General features: G+C 68.8%; 5 protein-coding genes across 5 annotated transcripts; 3 read left to right on the forward strand and 2 right to left on the reverse strand.

Moving 5' to 3' along the window:
* Positions 1-433: 433 nt before the first annotated feature.
* On the forward strand, positions 434-4,066 carry EMIHUDRAFT_104093 (hypothetical protein; the record flags this gene model as incomplete). The annotated part of the gene is made up of 5 exons (XM_005765327.1): positions 434-951; positions 1,125-1,228; positions 1,531-3,265; positions 3,510-3,594; positions 3,872-4,066. The coding sequence occupies 5 exons, from the start codon at positions 434-436 to the stop codon at positions 4,064-4,066; spliced, it is 2,637 nt and encodes an 878-aa protein (XP_005765384.1).
* Positions 4,067-4,930: 864 nt separating this feature from the next.
* EMIHUDRAFT_213223 (hypothetical protein) lies at positions 4,931-8,295 on the forward strand (the record flags this gene model as incomplete). Its single annotated transcript, XM_005765328.1, has 9 exons — positions 4,931-5,426; positions 5,502-5,563; positions 5,639-5,836; positions 6,125-6,347; positions 6,470-6,532; positions 6,735-6,880; positions 7,008-7,085; positions 7,633-7,746; positions 8,185-8,295. The coding sequence occupies 9 exons, from the start codon at positions 4,931-4,933 to the stop codon at positions 8,293-8,295; spliced, it is 1,491 nt and encodes a 496-aa protein (XP_005765385.1).
* Positions 8,296-13,506: 5,211 nt separating this feature from the next.
* EMIHUDRAFT_452118 (hypothetical protein) lies at positions 13,507-18,203 on the reverse strand (the record flags this gene model as incomplete). The annotated part of the gene is made up of 2 exons (XM_005765329.1): positions 13,507-16,996; positions 17,090-18,203. The coding sequence occupies 2 exons, from the start codon at positions 18,201-18,203 to the stop codon at positions 13,536-13,538; spliced, it is 4,575 nt and encodes a 1,524-aa protein (XP_005765386.1). The 3' UTR covers positions 13,507-13,535.
* Positions 18,204-18,600: 397 nt separating this feature from the next.
* On the forward strand, positions 18,601-23,114 carry EMIHUDRAFT_464794 (hypothetical protein; the record flags this gene model as incomplete). Its single annotated transcript, XM_005765330.1, has 7 exons — positions 18,601-18,708; positions 19,348-20,199; positions 20,322-20,456; positions 20,639-20,910; positions 21,000-21,200; positions 21,277-22,759; positions 22,842-23,114. The coding sequence occupies 7 exons, from the start codon at positions 18,601-18,603 to the stop codon at positions 23,112-23,114; spliced, it is 3,324 nt and encodes a 1,107-aa protein (XP_005765387.1).
* Positions 23,115-24,677: 1,563 nt separating this feature from the next.
* On the reverse strand, positions 24,678-25,754 carry EMIHUDRAFT_104097 (hypothetical protein; the record flags this gene model as incomplete). Its single annotated transcript, XM_005765331.1, has 1 exon — positions 24,678-25,754. The coding sequence occupies one exon, from the start codon at positions 25,752-25,754 to the stop codon at positions 24,678-24,680; it is 1,077 nt and encodes a 358-aa protein (XP_005765388.1).
* Between the last annotated feature and the right edge of the window lie 496 nt (positions 25,755-26,250).

Here is a 26,250-nt window from a genome sequence, read left to right on the forward strand (position 1 = left end):
AAATAAAATAGAGCCAGGCATTTCCGGAAGAGATGGGCGACGCACGAACCAGAGGGCACAGGGGGCACCCCGCCCCGCTAGAAAAATAAAATTTCTTTTTGACATGTCTTCTTTCAAAAATTCTTCTTTATTAGTGTACCTGTGTTAGTGCCAGTGCGCGCCAGTATCATGACCAGCGTCAGACGCGAAGGATGTGCGAGGTGCCGCCGCCGGCACCACCAAAGCTCGAGCGCACGTGCCGGTTCAACGAACGCGTCCATTTTCCTCTCTGGCGCACAGAGATCTCTCACGACCGTGCCGCAGGCTGCCACTGGCAGTCTCTCTCAACGGCCCCGAGACTCTTCTTGCAGAGCGCTCGCCAGGAGCGCGCGATCGCAGAAACGGCCGCTACAAACTCTAGAGCTCTACCGCATATTTGCATGCAGATGAAGACATGGAAGGCGATAGCCTCGGACCGCGTGGTTGGGTGCAGGAGGCGATTCCGCCCGCAAATCCCCACCACGGTCCGCTTCGAGTGGCCGCGATCTACGCGGGTCGCTGGCTTGGGCCCGAGGGATCCTCAAAGACCGTGAGCGACCACCTCGTGAACTTCATTCGGCCAAACCTGGTCGAGGTCTTTGTCGCGATCGACCCCACCAGCTGGTGCGCAGCGCCAAAGAAGGCGCGCCGCGCGTATCTGGCGGGTGATGTTGCAACTGCCGAGGCCGTGCTGACCCAGCAGGCCGTCGCGCTCTTCGAGCATTGGCCACGGCTGCACGTGGCGCTGGTGCCAGCGGAGGACCCTAGCCCGCCGCATGATTATGGCCTTCAGGCGAAGAAGGCGATGAAAGCGGCCACCGGGAAAACGAGTCCCGGCCGAGTAGCAGTTTTCATGCACAGATGGTACATGCAGTTCGACCACGTCGCCAAGGCGGAGCTATTTCGGCGTGCTATGGGCCGCACGATGTGGTGGTGCGGCTTCGGCTCGATGTGGCGCTCCGCTTGCCGCTGGCCTTGCAGGCCGTGGCAGGGGAGAGGATTCAACTCGTATGCAATGGTACACGCCAAGTGATGAGCTTCCGTCGCGACCCGCCGCTACAGGACGCGATTGACGATGAGTCGCACGCCGCTGCCCATCCGAACAGGGGCCACGGAGGGCTGGAGCTCGGCACTTACGGCTACCATGTGTTGCGCCCTAAGGACTCAGCCGACTGGACTAGTGCTCATATGACCCGCTGCCTGCCAACTGGTGAGACGAGCGGCTTCGTCACCGACAGCCATACGATAAAGCAGTGTGGAGCAGCTGCAGCAGCTCTGCGACACGGGCGCCTGTTCCTACATCATGGCGCTGCGGGCTCGGCGGCAGTAGAGGGAGGGGCCGAGGGACCATACCCCCCCCACCCCTGTCGAGGGCTAGCCTTGGGCGGTCAGGACCATACCCCCCCACCCTTGCAGGACCATACCATACCCCGGAAAAGTTGGAACCCTGTCTCGACGGTCAAACGAGTCCACTTCCTTCGACCGCCTGCCTCTCTGCCTCTCTGCCTCTAGCCTCAGCGATGAGCGACGACGAGTGGGAGACGGATCCGGACTACGAGAACAACATCTCGGAGTCTGATCGGCGGCGGGCCGGCACCGCCGCCGCTGCCGAGGGGCTGCGGCACGACCGGCTGACTGGCTTCACTGCCGAGCTCTCCAAGTCTTTCTCGGCCGGGCTTCCGGGCGGCGCGACCTCCGAAGAGGGGAGTGCGGGAGCGAGGAGGGCCGAGGAGGAGCGCGCCCGCATCGCGGCCGCCCGCGAGGCGGAGCAGGCGCGCCGGCAGCAGGCGGCGGTCTGCAGGCAGAAGAAGGAGGAGGAGGAGGAGGCGGCGGCGAGAGCAGAGAAGGAGAGGGCGGTCCGGGAGGCAGCGGAGAGGGAGGTGGCAGCGGAGAAGGCAAGGGGGGAGGCGAGGGTGAAGGCGGAGGCAGAGGCGGCAGAGGCGGCGAGGGCGGCGGAGATGGAGAGGGCGGCGGAGATGGAGAGGGCGGCAGAGGCGGCGAGGGCGGCGGAGATGGAGAGGGCGGCAGAGGCGGCCAGGGCGGCGGAGATGGAGAGGGCGGCAGAGGCGGCCAGGGCGGCGGAGATGGAGAGGGCGGCAGAGGCGGCGGCGGCGGCGGCGGAGGCGGCGAGGGCAGCTGAGAGGGAGAGGGCTGCGAGGGCTGCGCTGAAGGAGGCGGAGGCAGCCGCTGCGGAGAGTGCTCACCGGGAGGAGGCGGCGGCGGCAGAGGCGGCACGCGTGGCACGCTTGGAGGCGGAGCGGCGGCGGCGTGAGCGGGAAGAGGAGGAGAAGGCCCGAATCCAGGCAGATGCGGCGGCGGAGGCGGAGGCGGAGAGGCGGCGGCTTGAGGCGGAGGAGGAGGCGCGGGCATTGGCGGCGGAGGAGGCGTTGAGGGTGGCGGAGGAGGCGAGGGCGGCGGAGGAGGCAGAGGCGGCGAGGGTGGCGGAGGCGGCGAGGGTGGCGGAAAAGGAGGCGGCGGCGGCGGCCGCGAGGGCAGCGGCGGCGAGGGCGGCGGTGGAGGAGGAGACGGCGAGAGTAGCGGCGGAGGAGGAGGCGGCTTGGGCCGCCCTGGAGGCAGAGGAGGCGGCAGGGGCAGGGGCCGCAGCGGCAGAGGAGGCGGCGGGGGCAGAGGCGGAAGCGGAGGCGGAGGCAGCAGCGGCAAAGGCGGCGGAGGCGCAGGCAGCGGAGCGGGAGCGGGCGGCGGAAGAGGCGGCGGAGACTGAACCCTCGGCACGGGTGGAAGCTGAAGCCAGGCTACGGGCGGCGGCGGAGCGGGCGGCGGCGGAGCGGGCGGCGGAACAGGAGGAGGCGGCGGCGGCGGCGCAGATGGAGCTGGCGGTACGGGAGGAAGGCGACGCGGTGCCGACCTCGACGCTGCCGCCGCCGCCACCTCCCGCGGACGGCGCCTCCCAACATCCAAAGGGTCGGCACGATCTCCCACAATCTCCCACAATCTCCCACACTCTCCAGAAGCCAAAGGGGCCGACAAAGGGTCGGAAGCTCTTCAACCCGCGCGCGGGGCGGAGGGACTCTGCCCTCTGCGACTTCAACCGCGACCTCTCCGCGCCGCAGACCGGGCGGCCGTCCAAGCCGCCCGCGCCGCCGCCGCCCGCGCCGCCGCCGATACAGCGGGCTGCGGGGGAGGAGGAGGGTGAGGCGTTGCCGGTGGCGCCGCTGGACTTGCGGGCGGGGCAGCGCGTGATGGCGATGGCGCCGGACGGGGAGGGCGACGGCGCCGGCGACGCGCGGTGGGTTGACCCCCGCCGCGAACGATCCCTGCTGCCTCGCCCTCGCGGCTGCCTTTGACCTGCCCTGCCGCCTCTCCCGCTGCCTCTCTTCTCTCCCCCCCCTGGCCGTGCCTCGGCCGAGCGTGACCATTGCCACTCTCCCCCTTCTCCTCCTGCCCCCCCCCCCTCCCCCTCCATCCCCTTCCCCCTCCTCCTCCAGCAGCCGTGACACCACTGGTGAGTCCTTGCGCGTGGTTTGCCACAGGTGGGTGCCCGGCCGCGTCATCGCAGAGCGCCATGTCGACGGCGCGCGCCAGTTCAAGGTCAGCTGCGACGGCTACGACTCGGAGGTGCGGTTGAGGCCCGTGGGCGCGAGATGGCCCGAGATGGCCCGAGATGGCCCGAGATGCGCCCAGATTGGCCGAGCCGACGTGCGAGCGGAGAGGTGCGACTTTTGACGCTGCCGCAGCGCCTGAGGACGGCTGTAGACTCTCGTGTATGCCCGTCCCCTACCCTGCCCTGCCGTGAAACCCACTCTGCCCTGCCCCGCACAGCCCGCGCTGCCCTGCCGTGAATAGCCGGGGTCCCGCAACCCCCACAAAGTTGCAACCCAACGCGCGTGTGCAGGACGACGTGTGGGTCGAGGCGGCCTCGAGCAAGGTGCGGCTGCAGCAGGCGGCGGCGGGGCGCCACGGCGCCACCCACGCCACCCACGCCAACGAGGAGCACGCGGCGGCGCGGAAGCGCGCCGAGGAGCGCCGCGCGCAGGGCTACTCTCGCCACCGCGAGGCGATGCTCTCGGGCGAGCGGATGGCGGACTAGGGGGGGGGGCGCTCGATGTTGGTTGGCAGCAGGGTTGACTGGGCGGGTGGTGGGGCCTGGGGGTGGAAGATGGGAGCGCTCTCGGTGCGCGTCGACGCGACGCGCCACGCGCGAGCCCTCGTGTGGGGCGCGCGCACAGCACGGATGGGTCCTCCTGATTTGGGTTACTCTTCTCTCTTGATGCGGGATGTGATGGTTTGATGCGGACCTACCAGAGATATTTTTATTCCATTATATTGTGTACACTCTCTTCTCTCACCAGAGCCGCAGAGGAAAGCAAAACGAGTCACTAACTCGTAACTGCAGGCCAGGGGAGGCCCAGCGGTGAGAGTGGGACGCCGCGAGGCGACATGGGCCCATGGGCCATGGCGGTCACGCTCACGGCGAGCGAGACGGACAGAGAGACTTTTTCGACGGGAGAGGGGGCAAGAGACGCTGGATGCGTGTCCCGGGACGCGGGACCTCGCAGGTTTTCATGCTCTCTCCTAGACCGCTAGACCTAGAGCCCTGCGAGAGCGGCGAGTGTGGTGAGAGCCAAGGGGCGCTCCTCTCTCCATTGTTTTAAAATGAGACTGACTCAGGCTTCAAGCCTCTCTCACAGCACACTCTAGCTGATGAGGGGAAGCCGGCCATGAAAATGAGCAGGGAAACCGTACGACACGACACTACGCCGTGTCGCCACACGACGCGACACGGATTTCGCAAGCGGCTCTGCACACCTGTGAACAGCTATCCCTTTCTCGACTGTCTGAGATTGTGCGTCTTGGGTCCGTGGTTGTGTTTTTGTGTGAACAGCGTCACACAAGAGTCCTTCTCTCTCTCGAGGTGTGGGCTTCCGCCGGCCGCTGCCGCCGAAAAGGGAAAATGCCGCGATTTAGTGCCTCGGAGAGCTTCGCCTTCTCCGAGTGGCGGCCCACCGAAGCTGCCGCCGACAAGCTCGAGGCTGCCGCCGCGGACAAGGCCAGCGCTGCACCACCGTGCGGAGGCGTGGTGCCGCCAGAGCTCCTTCAGATGGGCGAGGCGGTCGCGGAGGCCTTGGGCCTGTACGCGCGGCTGGCTGCCGAGCGGCACGTCGGCGTCTGCTCACATGTCCTTTCCCAGGCCTCGGCGCTGCTATCAGAGAGGCCTGAACCGGCGCCGACGAGTCCAGCCTCTCTGCTCGACGCCCTGGTGGCGGAGCACGAGCGCGAGCTGCGCGACAAGGACGCGTACCACACGCGCTACGAGGAATGTGCGGAGGAGCAGCGGCGAGCGCTCGTCAGCCGCGTGCTTGCGGTGGAGGAGAAGCAGGCCGCGAGCGACGCCACCGCAGCAGCCCTCCAACAGGCAAACGAGTCGATCGCGCAGCTGCAGTCGCACGGTGCGCCGCCCCCGCCCGCCCCGCGCGGCCAGACCCTCGCTGAGCCGAGATGGCAGCCTCCCTCTCTTACCGCAGGCGAACGCCTGGCCGCAGACCTGAGTGCCGAGACGGAGCGGCGCGCGTCCGCTGCTGAAGAGGTGTGCCAGCATCGCACCTTTGGCCTTGCAGCACGCCCACCCTCACGCCCCCGCGGCCTAAAATCGTGCCCATAGGCACGGGCCCACGGCGCAACCATCGAGGCGCTACGAGCGCAGCTCCACGAGTCCCGGCTGTCGATGTCGGCCGGCGCGGCATTGCTGAGCTCTCTCCAGGCTGAGGTGGCATCGCTCCGGGCCAGCCGACGCCGAGGGGAGCTCGAGACGTCGATCGTCGCGTCCGAACTCGAGGCGATCGAGGAAGCCTCGCGATCCGTCGGCCCCGCAGACTCACCCGCCGCCGCCGCCGCCGCCTCAGCCGCCGGATCTGCTGCTGTCGTCGCCACCGTCGCTCCGTCCAGCTTTGGTGTCGGTGCGCCTGGTCAACTCAGCCCAAATCCCACCGATCCAGCTGTTCCTTTGGCCACGCCCGCTCCGATCGACGCGGCATGCGGGCAAGGCGACATGTTCGACGCTTCGCCGACGTCTGGTGGTGGAGAGCCAACCCCACGGTCCACCTCGCCGCCTCGGCCGAGCTTCGCGGAGAGCCTTGGCGAGTTGCAGGCTTGTATGGCGAGGTCGTCGCTGGGGACGGGTGGAGGCTCCTCAGTGGTCGCCGTCGCGATGGCGTCCGCAGACGCTGGGGCCAAAGAGGCCCGTGGCTTCAACGGTGCCAGTGACTCCGATGCCACGCGCCTCTCTGCATCGTCTGACGAGGAGTGCAGGGCCGCCGACGATTGCGCGACGGACAAGCCAGGCGCAGGCTGCCCGGTCCCTGTTCCGGTCGGTGCCCCTGCTGCCGAACGTGAGGGTGCAGCACAAGGGGAGACCACTCGGGCGGTGGCGCCACCCGCCCAGCTTCGAGAGATCCGAGCAACGTCCCCTCTGCAAAGGCAGCCTCAGCCACAGGCGCCGCCAGCCCTTCCGCCAATGCCGCCAGCACGGCCATTGCAACCGGCGGCGACGGCGTCGGTGGCGGTTCGGCCGCGCCATCTGACCTCCACCGCTCCGCGCCCACCGCCTCCGGGCCGCACCCTGTTTGCGGCGCGGGCTCAGGGTCAGGCGCCTCCCGCACCAGCAGCGCTTCACGCAGCAGCGAGCGCAAGCAGCGCCACTGCTGCGCCCTCCGCTGCCGCCGCCAGCCGATTGCCTGGCCAACTCGCCATCGCTGGAGGCGTTGCCACGCGGCGTGCCCCCTCGAGCGCGTACGCCACGCCTCACGCGGCCAGCTCCCACACCGCCTCGCGCTTGCTCGCTGCCGGTGGCGACGGCGCAAAGACGCGGCTGCCGGAGGCCGCGAGCGCCTTTGAGTTCACCAACGTGCCCTCGCACATCTCCCACGACCTGGCTGGCGCGGGCCCACCCGCTGCGCTGCCCACGGCACCTCTTGCCCCGCCCACAGGCCCTTAGAAGCCGCTGCGTCAGGAAGAGGCGTGTGTGGTTGTAGGGGCCCCAGCCCAGCGCACTCCACGAGCCGGTGGCCTCGAGCGCTGTCTCTGCCCCCGCACCGCCGCCGCTGGAGCTGGTGCGCCGACCCCCGCTCTCGCCTCGTCCGTCGGCATCTCTGCAGTCGCGTGCGTGCAGCGAGACGCCGCGGCCAAGCGCGTCGAAGCGACCAGCGGCGTCGCCAGCAGCTACGCCGACGGCGGCGGCGGCTGGTGACGCGGCGTCGGTTGCTGCATGGAGGCGCGAACCAAAGCCTCCGAGCCGAAGCCACCCGCACCACGCGCACCACGGCGTGCGTTTCCCTCTCACTGCTTCTGTCGCGCGCGTGCGCACAGGAGCCCCTCCCTCGCACGACTCTCGACGCCGTCTCCGGCAGCGGCGCAGCGCGGGGGGCGGCGGCGCGGCCTCTCGTCTCACTGTAGCCGGGGCAAAGCGCGGCACTGTCGATAGGCCCTTGCTGCCAAACACACCGGCCACCACGCGCTGTCGAGCGTCCCTCGGGAGGTGCTGCAGGCGTGGCCAAAGACCGCTTCGAATCATGATAGATCACACTTATGATCACCCCTCCACTCTTCAGCATCTCTCGCCGCCCCCCTCTGTTGTGGCGTATGTGCGTGCCTTCCCAGGCTGTCGCGCTCTTTGGCCTCGACGACGCTCTCGCGACGTTGATCAACCCTCCGGCGCGCATGGCCATGGCCGGCGCGCTGCCGGCGGCTGCAACGCCCTCGCCCGGCCAGCAGGTGTTGGCGGCTGGCCTTGCCCATCGCCACTCACCCCCCCTCACCGCAGCGCATAGCGGCATATCGCCTCTCGCCTCTCTGATCTCGCTATCCCCGCAGGCGTGGTACATGCAGGGCCCGTGCGCGCCCCTCTCGCCCGGGGCTGCGCCAGCTGCAGCGACGACCCCGCACCGGCCGCTGGGCCCACCACGGCGGCCGCCGCAAAGCGTTGAGCGGGCCGCGTCGATGACATCCACCACCATCAGGGCGCCTTTCCCCCCCCCCCCCCCTCCTCCTCCCCCTTTCCCACCTCCTCCTCCTCCCCTTCCCCCCTCTCCACTCCCTTCCCCCTCCCCTCCGTCTCCACCTTGATTTCACCTCCCCCCCCCCGCGCCCGCCGCACTGCCTGCTGCGCGAAGATGCCGCCCCTACGACGCCCGGTCCATCCTCTCCGCTCAGGCGCGGGTCCCCCAAAACAAGAAGAAGCGGCGGCGCGCCGGCCACGCCGTCTCTGCGCGGTCTGCACTCGGCCCCGTGCGCAAGCTCGACCTCTTCGCTGAGGACGACTGAGGTGGAGGCTCAGCAAGCGCGGACACTCGTGCAGAGTGCGCATCGCGACTTGCTCTCGAGATGGCTGGGTGGGCTGGTTTGCATTGGGCTCGGAACGCGAGGTGCGGGGAGGGGAACCTGGGGGTGGCATCTCTTTCCCTCTCTGTCTCCATGTTGCGGCGCGGCAAAACCGGGCGGGGCGCACACCGCATTTCAGTGCACCCTCGCGGCCCTCGCGGCGGGTGGGACAAGCCGCGTCGATGAGCGAGGTCGTGTGAGATTTTCCTTCACCACTGTCCTGTGTGGAGCGTCAGAGCGCGCGTCCGAGTCGAGACATCCGGTGGCATCCCCCACACGGCGGGACACTACCCTCTCTCTCGTCGAGTCTCGAGAGAGATTCGCTGAGCGTGTGGCTGTGTGACGTGTGGGCGTGTGGGCGTGGTGACTGACCACCAACCTGGTTTGTGGACCTCCCACACCTGTCCTGACAGTCCTGACAGAGTCCTGACAGAGTCCTGACGACTTAACAAATTATCCCGTGACGAAAAACGAACACACACCAAGCGCTAAGCGTGAGGACACGATTTCGAATTCGTAGGCGAGCATCTGAGCAAAATTGAGCCCGCTCAGGTGTGAACAAAAGATATAAGGGTCGACCAGGTTTCGAACTGGGGACCTCCCGCCAGCGGAAGGCTTTCAGCAAGATACGCTGGGGTTGAAACTAGGTCTCAGCTCGGGAACCCTATATAGCATACCGGAGGAATTAGACACCACAGATACGCACACACCGACGCCCGAAGTGCCAAGAAGGACGTCATTAGTACGAGAAACCTCAGAAGGCCATGGGCGCCGAGAGAACATTCCCCCGAGAGGACAAAAGAAAGTCGACGCACCCCCTCCTTGCGCAGTGTCCCCCGCTATATGTGTCTGTCGCGGGGCAGGTTTCCGTATGGATGGCGTTGGAGCCCGAGGGTTGCGGAAGGCACGCGGCGGGGTCGGGCACTTGGTGGTGGTGCCGACCGCCGCCACCGGTGGCCGCCGCGCCGTAGAGCGGCCCGTCGGTCTTCCTACCGGCGGTGCGCGCGGCCGCGCTCGGAGGCGCTGATTGCTCGGCCGCGCGGGGCCGGATGACTCGCCCGCTGGGGGTGTGGTGCACGGGGTTTGCGGCGGGGCCCCCATCGTCCCCGCCGCCCGCGCGCCGCCGCCGCCAGGGTGGCGGCGATGGTGGTCCTCTCGGTGGTGATGTCGGTTTGCGCTCTCTATGGTGTCGAAGAGCACCTTTGTCTCCTGCTCGAGGTCTCAGACGCGAGCCCCGAGGGCTCGCGCTCGCGACCTGCCCCGGAGAGTCTCGAGCTGCACACGGAGGCGCTTGACCTCCGCGCGCGCCCACGCGAGTTCGGCGTGGTTCGCCCGTCTCTCGGGCTCGTGGGACGTGCCGTCCAAGTCGACGTAGCGATCTCCCTTGTCTGGGGGAAGATCGCCCTCCGTGTCTGCCTCCTTTCCTGCAGTCCGCCGCGGTGGGCTCGTCGAGCCGCGACGTGCCGCGTACTTGCGCACCTCGGGCAGCGCCGGGGGCTTGCCCGTGTGGGGAGCACGGCCGCCGGCCGCAATGCCCGTCCGGACATCGACCAGATTCGATCGATTTGATGGATCCCTTGATGGTCCGATGGGCGACGGGCGACCCCCCCAAACCCCCCCACCGGGTCTCGAACCTGCCTCCACTCGCTCGAATCAGGCGCTTCGAACGGCTTTGCAAGCCGGCTTGCAAAATTGACGGCTACTGCGCTGCACCGCCTCATATAGTACCATTTTATTGCTTCAGACCAACGCCACGCTACGTTCTAGGGACGCAGAGCGCGCACTGAGAGACCACTCACATCGCTGTTGCGGGGCGGCAATGTGACTGGACTCGCCGTGCGCGCCCAGCTAACCCTAGCCACCAGCCTACGCCATACCCAGGTACGGTCGTACCTGTCTCTCCACTTAGCCATCCCAACCCCTCGGGCGACCGCGCAGCTGCGCTACTCACAGGCAGTCTCCCTGCCTCAGCTGTTACAGGCACCACCCACCGACCAGTCTCGACGACGAGCCGTGGCAGGGCTCGCTGCGCCAGCTGCACAGCAGTACGCCACAACACAACATATTATCCAACATAACCTCTCCCTGAGTGCCCTACCCTTGCGGGCTCAGTTGCCGCATTAGGAGCCTTCGCACCGCGAGTGGGCTCAGGTGGGATCCACACAGAGAGAGGTTCAGTACAGAGCCGCACTCTACACACCTTATCCCCCTACTCGGGCGGCATCGTGGTGAGACCCTGGGCAGTCAGAGAGGCTGGCAGTAAGTGGCGGGCTATGAAGTCGGGCCTCTCCCGACCCGCCATCGTTGCCTAAGGGAGGATCCTATCGGCCACTAGACCATGACAGATCAGAGGCGTACATGCCCTGTCCCAGCTCCCCCACTCCTCACACTGGGTTTGCAGTGCGCGACCTCGCCACCTCGCTACCAGGGCAAACCCCCTCTCTCCCCCTAGGTGCTGCACTGGACGTCCATAGAAGGCGCGCGGCAGAGGCGGGAGTGAGGCGGGGAGAATCTAGCTCGCTCCGGCAGGGAGGCAAGGGTGTGATAGAGTGTTTGGGTGAGAACAGGCGGAGCGTGTGTGCCTGGGCGCGATTGGGAGGGCACTTGTGACGAGGCATGGTTAGGCGAGTGGCAGTCGCTGGTGCGGACTTGCTGAGTCGTGTGTGCTCCTTTTTGCTTGCTAAGACTGGAACAATTTTTTTGCGTGCCCCCGAGCCCCCCCCCCCCCCCCCACACCGCCGCCGCCGCGCGACTGCCGCGCGGCGGCACACCCAGCTCAAAAGAAAAGAAAAAAGGGAATGTTTGTTTTTCTGAACAGCGCCGCGCGCGGAACGCGTTCACGTGCGTGCTGTTTCATGTGTTTGTGTCGCTCGCTCTTCAGCCCAACCAGGGTCCGGGCACGTGACTCGTGAGCTGCACCTGTCCTAAGGGCACTCCGCGAGCCGGCGGCGCGCGTCCTCCAGCCCCTCGCCCGGCAGCACGTCGAGCGAGGTGGCGCGGCCCACGACCCGGCGCTCCTCCTCGTCCTCCTTCGCCTGCTGGAACTCCTTCAGCCGGAGGTTGGTCCCCAAAAGGCGGCGCATCATGCGCGCAGCGCGCCGGTCAACCGCCTTGATCTCCGCAGTCAGCTCGGCGTCGCACAGCGCTTCTGCCGCTGCTGCCGTTTGCGCGCCGACCGCCTCGCCGGCGAAGCGCGAGAAGGCGAAGGCGGTACCAAAGGGCGAGAACACCTGGTACATGTCGGCCGTGCCCTCGATCGCCCCCTCCGCCTGCGCGGAGGTCGTGAAGGTGCCCGCGTCGGGGTAGGTGTCGAGCATGCCCACGCGCGGCTGACCCGGTGCATCGGCAAAAGACTGGCCAATCAGGCCGTGCACGACCGGCGGCGCCTTGTTGCGCACGGAGTGCGAGAGCTCGAGGTCGAGCCGGTGGTGAGGACCCGAGACTCGGTCGTGCACGCGGTCACCATGCACGACGACTGTCCCCCGGTGGGTGCTGCTCTCGAACGGCGCCACCTGGAAAGTGGCGGTGGAGTGGTGGACCGACGCGTTGAGCCCGCCGCAGGAGCGGTGCGTGTGCTTGCGGATCGAGTACTCGTGGCCGCCGCAGCTCGTCTTGACGGCGTGCCAGCCCCAGTTGTATTCGTTCAGCTCCGAAGCAAAGTAGCTCGCGTACGCCCACTTGCAGGTCTTTTCGCCCGCGACGAGTGCCGCCACGTGGACCTCGGTGATGAAGGTGCCATTAACCAGCAGCCATTTGTTGTGGAGAAAGTACATCGCCTCCTCAATCTTCACGGCGACGGTGATCCCTTTGGCCGATAGCATATTGAAGTAGCCTCCGTCCTTTCCGCGGAAGTCGGCGCGGCCGTCGTTCGCCAAGAAGAGGTGCGACAGTTTGGGGCGCCGCTTGGGCAGTAGTCGCCCATGCAGCACGCACCGCCGGAGAAGGTGGCTTGATCGCACGCACTCGAAGCAGAGCATGTGGCCCTTGAGTCCCATCTGCATGGCCGCCTGGTCCGTCTTGGCCACATTCGATCCCTCAGCTAGCGCGAGCCCAGCCAGACTGATGACGAGCAGGGTGTGTCTCCCCAGTGTGCTGAACAGCGCAGTTACAGACGATAGCGCAGAGGAGCAGCGGGGAAGATCTGGTGCACGCTGGCGGGACGAGTGGAGCTCATTGGGCAACCCGTCGCCGGCCGTGCCCATGTTGGTGTGCGCCGCGGCGCCATCGAGCAGCAGCGCACCGAGGAGGTGACGCGGCATTGGCAGCTCGTTCTGAAGATGACGGCCTTGCTTGTCGAGCCTCCTTCGCCGGCAGCGGTGGCGGCTGCAGTAGCCGGCGAGGCAGAGGGAAAGGGCGAGGGCGGCACCCAGCGCCACCTGAACCCCCCGCGGCTCGAGCACGTCTGCCATCTGCGTGTAGATGGTGATGGGGGTGAGCGGCGGCAGCGGAGGGGGAGGCGGCGGTCCCGGCGGCGGCGGCTTGGGCGAGGGAGGGGGCGACGGCGGTGGCGAGGGAGGGAGCGGAGGGGGCGGCGGCGTGGGAGGCGGCGGCGGCGGCGGAGGCGACGGCGGCGGCGGCAGTGAGGGCGGCGGAGGCGACGGCGGCGGCGAGAGTGGCGGCGGCGGCGACGGCGGCGGCGGGAGCGATGGCGGCGGCGGCGGCGGGAGCGATGGCGGCGGAGGCGACGGCGGCGGCGGGGGCTGCGGCTCGCATTGGCTACACTCGCCTGGGAAGTCCAACGCCACTTTGTCGCACGCCGCCCGACGCTCGAAGCGCCCGCTGTAGCCTGCGATACATTGAGACCTCACGCCCCGCGACTGTCTTCCACGCTCGCAGGCGGGCCTATCCGCCGTGCCACGCCATGCGTGATCATCGCTGGGGGCAGCGGTGCGCGTGCGACTGCGGTTATGCCAGAAACAGGGAACCGAGAGGAATCGCACGTCTGCTTTCCTGTGTGGGACGCAGTATGCAGAGATTTCATGGGGAGAAAGTGCTCGGAAGAGGTCATACGGGGTCGTCCCGCACTCCTCAGCATAGGTACTGACATTCCTGAGCGCGCGCGTGAGCGCGCGTGCGATTTTTCTATTTAATGACGTGACTTTAAACCAAGTGCGGTCTCACGCAGACGGCAGAGAACGCAAGCCCAGGAGCGGGGAGACTTTTATGTTGTGCGTATAAGAAAACTACGGCTTGCCGTGGCACTTTTTGAACTTGAGACCCGAGCCGCAAGCGCATCGCTCATTTTGACCCTGCTTCGGCCGACTGGCGGCGAGCGCTCTCTTGCACGCCATCACACTTTGCAGCGCTGAGCGTGTGTTCGAGTGGTTGTCGCCCAACACGGCTCGAAGCCCCTCGAGCGCCTCGCGAAGCAGCGCCTCCGCGCCTTCCAAGTCGCCCTTGGCGTACAGCAGCAAGCCGAGGTTGCTGATCGAGGTGAGCGTGCTCGGATGCCTGTCGCCGAGCGTCTCTCGCTGCGCCTCCAGCGCCTCGCGGAACAGCGCCTCCGCGCCGTCCAAGTCGGCCTTGGCCTTCAGCAGCTGCGTGCCGAGGTTGTTGATCGACTTGAGCGTGCTCGGGTGCCGGTCGCCGAGCGTCTCTCGCTGCGCCTCCAGCGCCTCGCGTTTTAGCGCCTCCGCGCCCTCCAAGTCGCCCTTGTCCTGTAGCAGCGAGCCGAGGTTGTAGATCGAGGTGAGCGTCCTCGGATGCCTGTCGCCGAGCGTCTCTCGGCTCGCCTCCAGCGCCTCGCGAAGCAGCAACGCCGCGCCGTCCAGGTCGCCCTTGGCGTGCAGCAGCTGGCCGAGGTTGTTGATCGAGGCGAGCGTGTCCGGGTGCCGGACGCCGAGCGTCTCTCGCTGCCCCTCCAGCGCCTCGCGTAACAGCGCCTCCGCGCCGCCCAGGTCGCCCTTGGCCTCCAGCAGCGAGCCGAGGTTGCTGATCGAGGTGAGCGTCCTCGGATGCCTGTCGCCGAGCGTCTCTCGGCTCGCCTCCAGCGCCTCGCGAAGCAGCAACGCCGCGCCGTCCAGGTCGCCCTTGGCCTTCAGCAGCTCGCCGAGGTTGTTGATCGAGCCGAGCGTGCTCGGGTGCCTGTCGCCGAGCGTCTCTCGCTGCCCCTCCAGCGCCTCGCGTAACAGCGCCTCCGCGCCGCCCAGGTCGCCCTTGGCCTCCAGCAGCGAGCCGAGGCTGCTGATCGAGGTGAGCGTGTCCGGATGCCTGTCGCCGAGCGTCTCCCGCATCGCCTCCAGCGCCTCGCGAAGCAGCGCCTCCGCGCCGCCCAAGTCGCCCTTGGCGTTCAGCAGCGAGCCGAGGTTGCTGATTGAAGTGAGCGTGTTCTGGTGCAGGACGCCGAGCGTCTCTCGCCTCGCCTCCAGCGCCTCGCGAAGCAGCGTCTCCGCGCCGTCCACGTCGCTCTTGGCGTTCAGCAGCGAGCCGAGGTCGTTGATCGAGGTGAGCGTGTTCGGGTGCCGGTCGCCGAGCGTCTCTCGCTGCGCCTCCAGCGCCTCGCGAAGCAGCGCCTCCGCGCCTTCCAAGTCGCCCTTCCTGTGCAGCAGCGAGCCGAGGTTGTTGATCGAGAACAGCGTGTCCGGGTGGTTGTCGCCGAGTGCCACTCGGCTCGCCTCCAGTGCCTCGCGACACAGCACCTCCGCGCCGTCCAAGTCGCCCTTCCTGTGCAGCAGCGAGCCGAGGTCGTTGATCGAGCCGAGCGTGTTCGGGTGCCGGTCGCCGAGCGTCTCCCGCATCGCCTCCAGCGCCTCGCGAAGCAGCGCCTCCGCGCCTTCCAAGTCGCCCTTGGCGTTCAGCAGCTGGCCGAGGTTGTTGATCGAGGTGAGCGTGTTCGGGTGCCGGTCGCCGAGCGTCTCCCGCATCGCCTCCAGTGCCTCGCGAAGCAGCGCCTCCGCGCCGTCCAGGTCGCCCTTGGCGTTCAGCAGCGAGCCGAGGTTGCTGATTGAAGTGAGCGTGTTCGGGTGCCGGTCGCCGAGCGTCTCTCGCTGCCCCTCCAGCGCCTCGCGTTTTAGCGCCTCCGCGCCCTCCAAGTCGCCCTTGTCCTGTAGCAGCGAGCCGAGGTTGTAGATCGAGGTGAGCGTCCTCGGATGCCTGTCGCCGAGAGTCTCTCGCCTCGCCTCCAGCGCCTCGCGAAGCAGCGCCTCCGCGCCGTCCAGGTCGCCCTTGGCCTCCAGCAGCATGCCGAGGTTGTTGATCGAGGTGAGCGTGTCCGGGTGGTTGTCGCCGAGCGTCTCTCGGCTCGCCTCCAGCGCCTCGCGTAACAGCGCCTCCCCCACCTCCCAATGAGCCATCCCACCCCTGCCGTTATGCCACCCGCCAAGGCCGCCTGCCAGCGCCGCCTGCCAAAGCGGCGACAGCACGCCCGCACCGTGCAGCGCCTCAACGCATGGCTGCAGCGCGTCGACGTCCTCGCGGTGGCTGTGCTCGCCGGCACGCGGCACAAAGCGAGCACCCAGCACAGCCCGCAGCGCCCCCCACTCCGCCAGCGACCGCTCCGGCAGCAGCTCCTCCGCTGTTGGCGCGCGCGTCAGCACGTGCCTCGCCGACCGCTGGACGAGCTGGTGCATGTGCAAAGCGTCGCCGCCCTCGATGCGAACCAGCCCCACCGCCTCCAGAGCCGTGGCGGCGGATGCGAAGAGCCCGCTGTCGCCAAACAGCGAGCCACCGCCCATGCCAGAGCCCTCGCCCAGCCCCTCCCGCGACGCAAATAGCCGCGACGGCACGCCGTCTGCATTCAGCACCGACAGCATCGCCAGCAGCGACCGCGCCGCAGCAACCATCTCCCCCTCCAAGCCGCACTCGTCGAGCCGCCGGATCAGCTCCCGCACAGCGCCGTGCCGCCGCCGCACGCACCGCTTCTGCACGTCGTGCGCCCCCTCCAGACTCGGCATCGGCTCCGCCCGCCACCGCCGCATGATGCCCCGCGCCCGCTCCAGCGCCGTCTCAGTCACTGCGCCGTCCGGCCCCTTCTTGTCCTGCAAGCCGACGAACGCGCTCTTGAGGAGCGCCACGTCGAGAGGGAGTTGCGTGCTAGCTGCGCCGCCCTGGCCGCTGCTCAGCTCCTCCTCCAAGTAGCGCCGCAATCCAACCTCCTCGTCGCTCAGGATCGCATCTCCTATCGGCGGCCGCCCCGCCGCCAGCAGCTGCATCGACTCGTCCGTGCTCAGCCCGCCCACCTCCCACGCCGCCACCTCCTCCGGCAACGCCTCCCGCCGCTGGCTCGTCAGAAGCACCCGCCCCGCCACCCGCCCGTCGCTCCCTCGCGGCAGCAGCGCAAGCACGCCCGCCAGCGCCGCCTCGCCCGCCCCGATATCATCCACTATCAGCAGCCAGCCGCTGCTCGCCGCAAAGTGCCGTCGCGCCGCCTCCACCGCCTCTACCTCATCTGCGTCCGCCGCCAAGCCGGTCGCGTGCGTGCGAGCGAAGCGGGCCAGCTCCTGCCGGAACGTCAGCGGCGAGCTGCCCTGCATGAACTCCTGCCACGGCAGCTCAGCTTGCGTCGCGAACCCGACCGCGATCGCCGCGACCGTCTTGCCGGCGCCAGACTCGCCGTGCAGCGCCGCGACGCAATGCGCAGAGTCTCGCAGCCGCGCCGCCACCTCCTCCACCAAGCTGTCGCGGCCGACGAGGTAGCCGTGCGCGCCTCGCGGATCGCGGAAGCCGATGCGAAGGCTGCTCGCGCTGGGAGCGCCTCGCAAGTGCACCGGCACCGCCGCCGTCGCCGCCGCCGCGTCACCCGACAGCTGTAGCTGCTGGAAAGCCTGGTCCAGCTCCGCCGCCGCCTCTCCTCCCCTCGCCGCCGCCAGCTCTAGAAGCCGCCCCGCCGGCAGCTGCAGCGAGTCAAAGGCATCGGCCAGATCGCCTACTAGCCCGCCGACCCGCGCCCAGTCGAAGCTGTCGAGCTTGCCGTGCTCGCGGTCGTGCCTCGCCGCCAGCAGCGCCCCCGCTTTTCCCATCAGAGGCTCGAGAGACGCCTTCTTCGCAGCCGCCGCCGGCCACTTCTTCTTGAGCTCCTTGCCGTGGCTCATCAGCGCGGCGCAGATGGACTTCCCGCCACCCGGCGGCTTCCCCGCTAGGTCCATCGGCAGCTTCAGCCACGGCGGCGGCGCCCCCTCCCACCGCTCGCAGATGGCGCCGCCCAGCGCCGCCGCTGTGTGTTGTAGGGCGCTCTCGAGCACCGAGTGGCGCAGCTGCTCGTCGCTGAGGTCGACGGTCAGGTCGACGACGAGCGGCGTGCCCTCGCCCATCACGCTCGACGGGCTGCCCGGCGCGGCGCGCCGCTCCGCCTCCGCCTCTGCAATGCGCTGCAGCAGCGGCAGGGCCAGCGCCGCCTCGCCGACGCCCTCTCCGTGCGCTCGCAGCACCTCGAGGACGGCCTTGCTGCCGGCGAGGCACTCGGAGACGGAGGGCTGGCCGAGCGACGGGTGGGCCAGGCTGTTGCGCAGGAAGCCGACGTGGTGCACGCGGTTCCGGTAGATCTCGCTCGCCGCGTCGCTCTCCCTCGCGGGCGGCGGCTTGAAGGCGTCGAGGTGGAGCTGGATGACCTCGCCGAGGCGGTAGGCGTCCCACTCGTCGAGGTAGTCCTTGTTGAAGTCGCGCGCAAAATTCTCGCTCAGGCACTCGCGGCACAGGTGCGCCCAGCGAGGCACGTAGTCGTGCTTTGCCTTGAGCCGCTCCCGCTCCTCGGCCGCGACGCCTTGCGGCTCGTCGCCCCACGTCTCGAACGCCCACTGCTTGACGCGCGGCGTCAGCGCGGCCTCGAAGCGGCGGATCGCGAGCCGCAGCAGCGCGAGCGCGACGTGGGTCGGCTCGAGAAAAGGCGGCGAGGGCAGAGACGCGTCCATTGACATCGGCGACTCACCTTATCAGCTGGGTGTACTCGAGTAGGTACTCGAGTATATTGAGAGAGATCTCTATATTGATGATTAATCAAGACACAGAGCTCACACAGAATCACAGCGGGAGGAAAGCGGCGAGTCGCAATTCCAGGGGTCGTTGTGGCGGGCCACCCTGTCCAGAGAGGCATGGATGCCAATCTGGGGTCTCTCGACCGAGTCTATGAAGCCCTGGCCGCCTCCCGGTGGTGGCAAACAAAGGTTGTAGAACCAAGCGACGGAGATGGTGCGGGGGTACGGGTGTTCCAGGGTGTCACGACACGCACCGACCCTTCACGAACCGAAAGGCTGTGCCCGCGGGGAAGGCACAGTAATTCGGCCAACGAGGCTTCGGCCAACGAAAAAAAACCCTATGGCCCTCCGCCCGCCCTTGCCTCCGCCCAGCCCTCCGCCCTCCGCTCTCGCCCTCCGCCCTTGCCCTGGCCGGCCTGGGTGGCATCTCTTCATCTTCACGCGCCAAGTGGGAGGGTCGAGGGAAGTGGACGGGGCCCTGAGCCAACCTAGCCGCCATACGGAATGGGGCGCCCAACACGTGCCCGGATTACCGTGCCCCTTGCACGCCGGGCACGGCCTTTCGGTTCGTGAAGGGTCGGTGCGTGTCGTGCCCCCCTCGGCCTTGGTGAGCAGTCACATCCGTGCTCCCCGCCATCTCCATCGCCTGGTCTGCGAATGCTTATCAGCATTATCAGCCACGAAAGGAGAGCGTGGCCGAGGGTTGCATAGACTCGATCGCAAGATCCCAGAAAGGCACCTCCGCCTCTGGACAGGGTGGCCCGCACTAATCGACCCCTGTTAAGTGACTCGTTTCGCTTACCACCCACTGTGATTTTGTGTTAGCTCACCCCTCATCATGGACGCGTCGTGGACAGGCCCACGTCGCCTCTCAGCACTTGTCGACAGCTCACTCTCGCTCCGATGCCCACCCTCTCGAACGCGCCGACGCGCTCCCCGATTGACGGCCCGCACGCGCCTGCGGGCCCCGCCCGCTTCGCCGCGAGCCCCGTCAGTCCGTGCGAAAAGCGAGGCGGCGCGGGGGGAGCCCGCTCACGCAAGCCCTGAGGCGCGAGCCACACCCGCCGTCGCGCCGCCGAGCTCCGAGGCCGCCGCCCGCTCGCTTGCGCTCCTGCTCGCCGCGACGGGTGGGGGCCGCGACCTCGCCGACTTCTCCAACCGCGTCTGGCGCCACCTGCACCAGCGTGGCAACCTGCCGCCTGACAACCCGCAGCTCCGCGCGTACCAGAGGAACCTGCCCACCCTGATCGCGGAGCGGGCGCGGCACGTCCTCGAGCTCGTCGCCGTCGCGCAGGCCGAGGGCGGCGACGGCGCGCCCCACCTCCCCCGCGACGCGTGGCTCTCCGCCCGCCGCTGCTTTGCCTTTCTCGCACCCGGGGCGGGCAAAAGCCTCTCCATCGCCCTCGCCATCGTCCTCTTCCCGCACGCTGCGACGCCGCCGCCGGGGTGCGGTGTGCCCCCGACGGCGGCGCGGCACCTCATCGTCTTCCCCTTCTGCACCAACATCAACGAGCTCCTCGACGAGGGCCTCTGCCTCGAGGAGAGGCCCTGCCGCGAGTGCCGCGCCGCAGCGAGGCAGGCCGAGCCCGCCTGCTGCGACGCGTGCCGCAACGAGCTGCACCACGCCGCGGAGGCGTCGTCGCTCTGCTCGCGGCTCGGCCTCCGCCGCACCCACGTCATCGAGCTCGCGCGCCACGTCTACGTCCTCCCCGACCGCTTCAACCCGCGCGAGAACCTGCGCCACCGGCGCGACTTTGAGCAGGCGTGGATCGTGCTCGCGACGCAAGACAAAGTGGCGCGCGCGTGCGAGGCGGGGCACATCGGGCCGGCCGACGTCCGCGCGCTCTGGGCCGACGAGGGCGACTACGGCAACAACCCCGACGAGCGGCGCGGCAGCTTCAGCTGGGACATCATCCAGCGCACGCTCTGGGCCTCGTGGGTCAACCTCTTCTTGGGCACCTGCGCCGAGTGGATGCGCGACCTGCCCGAGCTGGCGCGCGGAGCACCGTCCCCCCCCCCTCTCCTCTCTCCCCCTCACCGCCCCCCTCTCCCCCGCCGCAGGTCCGCTTCACGTACGGCGACCTGTACCGCTCCTACGACGCCTGCCAGCTCACCGTCACGACGCTCTGCGCGCACGGGCTCGTGGTGGGCGGGCGCCGCATCGGGGACGAGCCGCTCACGGAGGAGGACGTGGACGTGATCCGCACCAACCGGCGCGCGCAGCAGCAGCACCTCCAGGCACGCCCCGCTAGCCCCTCCTCTCCTCGCCCTCTCCCTTCCCTCCCTTCCCCTCTTCGCCCCCTCTTTTCCGCCTTTTTTTGCCCCCCGGGCCCCCCCCGGACCCCCCCCCCCCCCCCTTTCCGGCTCCCCGCTGGCAGGTCTTCTGCCGCAAACTCCTCAACCAGCACGACGAGTGGCGCATCCCCACGCAGGGCGTGCTCTTCAACGCCCGCAACTCGGGCGGCGAGGAGGTCTGGCGCCAGCTCTGCGGCATCGCGGCGCGGCTGCCTCCGTCGCCAGTCACCGGCCGGCCGCTGCGCGTCGCGGTCGCGTACACGCGCCTCTCGAGAGCCGAGGACACAGCGCCCTTCCGCAACACGGAGCGCGTCATCGCCGCCTTCAAAGCGCTCGAGTACGACATCATCGTGCTGTGCGCTGCCCCTCCTCCCCTCCCCCCCCCCCCCCACTGGCGCCGCCATCGCCACTCGCTCACCCCCCCTCCCCCCATTTCTTCCGCAGGTCCAACATCGGCTGCCGCGGCCTCAACAACTCGATGATCATGGTGGGGCTCAACATGTACCCGCACAACACCAGCGTCGCCTCGCGCAACGAGCAGTGGCAGCGCGTCAACCGGCTCATCCGGCCGATCCGGCTCGACCCGCGGCTCGTCGAGCTGGTCGAGCGACTCTACGGCCGAGAGGTGGCCGCCGCGCTGGGCCAGTGCGCCCGCCCCGCGCCCGCACCCCCCGCCCTCGCGCCCGCGCCGCGCTGACCGCTCCTCCTCCCTCTTTCAAAGGTTCGTGCTGCACCACCGGCTGCACCGCCTCCACCAGCGCGCCGACCTGCTCGAGATCGACGCCAACTTCGCGGCCAACAACGCCAACCTGCGGCAGTGCATCGCCGAGCAGGGCGCCGAGGCGGCGGTCACCCTCTCCAGCGAGCGGCTCGTCGACCTGCTCCCGCCCGAGGCGCTGCTGCCCGCCGACGGCGAGGGCGAGGAGGGCGAGGGCTCGCTCGACGGCAGCAGCGTCCTTAGCGAGGAGAGCGGCGGGGAGGAGAGCGAGGAGAGCGGCGAGGAGAGCGAGGAGGAGGGGGAGGAGGCGGCGGCGCTGCGGCGGGAGGAGGAGGAGCGGCGGCGGCGGCAGGAGGAGGAGCAGCAGCTTGCGGCGGTGGCGCGCGAGCGGGAGCGGCGGGAGCGCGCGGCGCGCGCGAGAGAGGCGCGCCAGCAGGCGCAGATCCGGCGCGACGGGCAGATGTGGTCCCGCTTCCGGGCGTGGCCGCGGCGGTCGCGGAAAACGGTGACGCTTGACACGCTGGTCGGCTCGATCCTCAACGCGATGGACATCTCCATCCACGAGCGGCGGCGGGTCGCGACCCTCTTCCAGCGCGCCCTCGCCGAGGGCCCCGCCGTGCTGAGCGAGCTGGCCGGCCTCGGCGGGGGCGGCCCCCTCCTCGCCCCCGGCCGGTCCCTCCTCCGCCTCCACGAGCGGGTTGCCGAGGTGCGCGGCGAGCCCGCCCCGATCTGCGCCGTCTGCCGCGAGCCGCCGCAGCCCGGCTCGGCCTGCATCCTGTGCTGCTGCTTCGGCGTCATGTGCGTCGCGTGCCTCGACCGCTGCCCGACCTGCCCGCTCTGCCGCTGCCGCCGCTGCTCCGCCGCCCTCGTCCCGCCAGTCGACGTCCCCTCGCCCCTACTCGCCAGCCTGCTGGAGCGGCCGCTGCAGCGGCTTCACGCAAGAGGCTTCACGCAAGAGGGTCTCCTCTCGCAGTCGCCGCGCCTCTTCCAGGAGCTGCAGTTCATGGTCCGGCGCTGGGAGCAAGCGCTGCCGCCACCTCCACCTCCTCCGCCGCCAGTCGACGCCCCCTCGCCTCTCCTTGCCGGCCTGCTGGAGCGGCTGCGCCACGCCGCGACCGTCAGCCGTACTTACTCGTGCGTGTTTGTGCCGTTTGTGCACGCGCTGCTGCAAGACGGAGAAATGGCGGCCGAGGCGGCGGCGTGGGCGGCGCACGACCCGGCGTGGGCGGCCCTGCTCGAGCGGTACCGCGAGTTCTTCGAGGCGTCGCCGCGCCTCGCGCCGCTGCTCCAGCCCAACGCCGTCCGTGACATCAACTTGGCGGCGTTGCCCGGCTGGCCGTACATTGAACCGGCGCCCGAGCAAGAGGACCCGGCGCTGCGCGGGCGGCAGGACGAGCCGTGGCCGCTGCAGAGCCCGGGGCGGGGCTTCACGCAGGAGGGCCTTCTCTCGCAGTCGCCGCCCCTCTTCCAGGAGCTGCAGTTCATGGTCCGGCGCTGGGAGCAAGCGCTGCCGCCGCCGCCGCCGCCCGACCCAACGCCGGTCACGCCGCCTCCGCCGCCGCCGCCAGACTCACCTCCTCCGGGCGGTGGTCGACGAGATTGCAACCAGCGTGCTCGGCGACGTGATGTATGACCACGCGCATCTGCGCCGCCGCCCCGAGCTGCGCGAGCACCTGCTCAGGGGCACGGAGCGGGAGGTGCGGGCGCGGCTGGCGGGGCTGATCAACGCGATGCACGGCGGTGGTCTGCCGACCACGTACCGCCGCATCCGCTTCGACGCGGCGGCGCACGGCGGCGGCGGCGGCGGGCGGGTGGCGGTGGTGCTGCGGCTGCTCGTCTGAGAATTCGGCCGCTTTGATGATGTTCGTTCGGGGGGCAGAGGGAAGGGACGCCCCAACCAGGCGTGGTTGGCTGCAAGCTCGCTTTCCCACGGGCGAGAGCCGAGCTGTGACTGTCGCACGCACGCAGAGGGGAGCGTGCCTTGGGGCGGGGGACTGCACTCTGGGGTCTCTGGGAAGAGCTCGAAATCGTCCTGTCGCGCTTAGTGTGAGCGTGGCCAGTGAGGAGGCGTGAGAGACTAAAAATCAAACGATTGACTCTGGGGGGAGGCGGGGGCCCCCGGAGGCACCGTGCGCCGTGTGCAGCAGTGCGGAAACGGGGCTCCGGCTCCGCTAGTCTCAGCTAGCACCGACTTCCCGAATGATCACGGTTGATCAGAGGGCAGATTTGGAGAGATCTCGAGGAGTACATACAGATAGACCCTTCAACCATCAGAAAACTCTGACCTGATCGGTCCGTACTGACCGCCGACAGATCACTCCAGACAGCAGACAGGCCGACGCAGTGCTTGCCATTTACTGGTAAATGAGTGGTATTTACCACTTATTTGATTCTCCTAGGGAGTGGTATGGTATGAGCAGAGAGTGGTATGGTAAAATACCGAGCACAATACCGACCGCCCACCAGCCGGGCGCAGCCCGGCTGGGCGCCGGCCGCCGGTGGACCCCCCACTAGCCACTACGACCGCCCCCCATCCAGGAGAAGAGCGTGGCGGCCATGATGCCATCGCCATCGCCCGCCTCCTCCCCCGCACCAGCCGCAGGGCCAGCAACCTGGGGCATGGGGGCTCCGCCGCCGCCGCCACTCCCCATCACCGCTGTCCGCAGCGCCGACCAGCTCCGCCAAGGCAGGTGCTCCACACTTGGCTCTCGTAGCGCCCGCGCGAGCTCTGTGCCCACCACTCCTCGATGATCTCCTTCACCGGGATCTTTGAGGGGTCCTTCCACTCGGCGCCGAGCGAGCAGATGGTCATGAGCAACCGCATTCCTACCTGTTGGTATCAATAAAATTCCACGTCGGTGCAGAAAATCTTATATACTTATTCGGCGCCGGGGCGCGCTCTGCGCTGCGCGGCGTGCTCTGCGACTTGCTGGCCGCCAGGACCTCCGCACGGACTTGTGGGAACCGCCCGAGGCGAGCTCCAAGCCGCCGCGCACTGCACATGGCAGCATTTCTGCATGGCAGTCCCAGCACCTTCTGCGGCGCCGTGCCACCCATTCCACATGGCTGCAGAAAGAGCAGTACACCCTCCCATTGACCCAACCCGCAACACAAGTGTGCTCGCCTCCAGCACCCAGACCGAGTGCAGCCTCGGCGAGCCAGACACGGCCCTCTCGCCCCTCCCGCCACGCGCGAGCCTCTGCAGCAATGCGCGCAACTTAGCGTCTCATGGCCCGTGGCCGCAGGTTGCTGCTGCTGTGCGCCGACTGCGCGCTCTCTGCCGGCCGCCAGTGTGGGCCATGCATCCTACTATCTCAGGAGCGCAGTGCCTAGCACCCGAGGCGGCGCTCGGACTAGTTTTGCGCGCCGGTGGCGCCGCTGCAGCCACACATGGTATCGCGGCCTCACTCGCGCGCGCAGAGCTCCCAGCGGAGCGCACGCGACGTGCACTTGAGCCTGTAGGCCTCGGCAGCGCCAGCCGATCCCGCGCCGAGCCGGAAGCTGCGCCGCCGCTTAAAGATGCAGAAGCGAGCGTTCTTCACGACGTGTCGGGCGACTCGCACCGGTGGCGGCGTGCACGCCTGCAGCGCGTGCGGCGGCGGCAGAGGCGGCTCGAGGGCGATGTGGATGTTTGGGTAGGCGTGCTGGTTGACACTCGAGCCGAGCCGGACGTCGCGCATAAACTCGCGCTGCTCGTCGTCGGAGAGCGAGATGACGAACTCACGCGGCGTGCTATCCCTCTCTGGGATGAGGCGGTGCGGCGCCACGGTGACGGGGCGCTCCCGCTCACCCCCAGGAAAGTCGACGACGTACCTCTCCCTCGACGTCAGGTACTTGATGATCTTGACCTGCGCTCCGTTGAGCTCGGCATAGTCCTGCAGCCCAATGAGTCGGGCGAGGGCGCCCGGTGGAAAGGAGGCCGCGCCGTGGGCGATGGGCATGTTGGGCCGCGCTGCCGACAGGTCGGCGCGGAGCAGGTTCACCGACCCACGGCCCATGTCGGGGCGGCGGCCCGACGGTGATGCGGCAGGGCCCGGTGTGGGTAGGTTGAGAGGCAGTACCCTGACTGCAGGTGGGAGTCCCGGCTGCAGCGCCGCGTTCTCCGCAGCGCCGGGGCCAAGCAGCAGCGGTGGCGCAGCGGCGCGAGGCTGCTGCGCGCGCCCCGGCGAGAGCACGAGGAGTGGCCCCGCGATCGGCAGAGCGCCGGTGCACTGGTACGCACCGGAGCCGAGCTTGCGCCGCTTCTTCTCCTGCTTTTGCGGCTCGGGCGCCGCATCCTCCGGCGGCGGCGGCGGGAAGAGCAGCTGCTGCAGGTCGGCAGGTAGCCAGCTCTTGCGCACTTTCCAAGAGACGTTGACCTCCTTCCCATCGTCGGCGCAGGTGAGGGTGGAGGAGTATGTGGCCTCGAGGGCGCGGATGAGCGTCGCCTTTGCGGCCAGGGCATTGGTGTACGCCGGCACGGCGGGCATCTCCTTCCTCATCTCGGCCAGCTCCGACTGGCGGCGACGGAGCGCTCTCTCTTGCTCGCCATCGTGAGATCGCGCTCTACTCGGGGCACCAAGGAGGAAGCCCGAAACCGTTTGGGTGTCCGACCCTGAACGGGGGCTGAAGCCTAGCCCAAACGGGGCCCGACGCCCCCGTCCAGAGTCCCGCTGCCCACCCGCTAGTGGTGGCTACCGCCTGCCTCCGCTGGAGGCCGGTTGCGGCTGCGCCGAGCGGAGCGGCGCGCGTACAGCTTCCGCAGCACGCGATGCTGCGCGTCTTCGGCCGGCGGCTGCGCCTCTCGGCGCCCCCCGCCGACTCTCCCGCTCCGATGGTTTGCCCGCTGGATCTCGCCCTCACCGGGACCGCATGGGCGCGCTTTCTGAACGAGCTGCTCACGTGCGGGCTCCTCGACGCGGCCCCCTTCTCCTCCACGGCTGGACTACAGCTTGCTATCGACAGCCTTAATCTGTCGCCAGCGGCATTGGAGGTGAA

Source organism: Emiliania huxleyi (assembly GCF_000372725.1).
Source record: "Emiliania huxleyi CCMP1516 unplaced genomic scaffold EMIHUscaffold_56, whole genome shotgun sequence".
In the NCBI taxonomy this organism is placed as follows: Eukaryota; Haptophyta; order Isochrysidales; family Noelaerhabdaceae; genus Emiliania; species Emiliania huxleyi.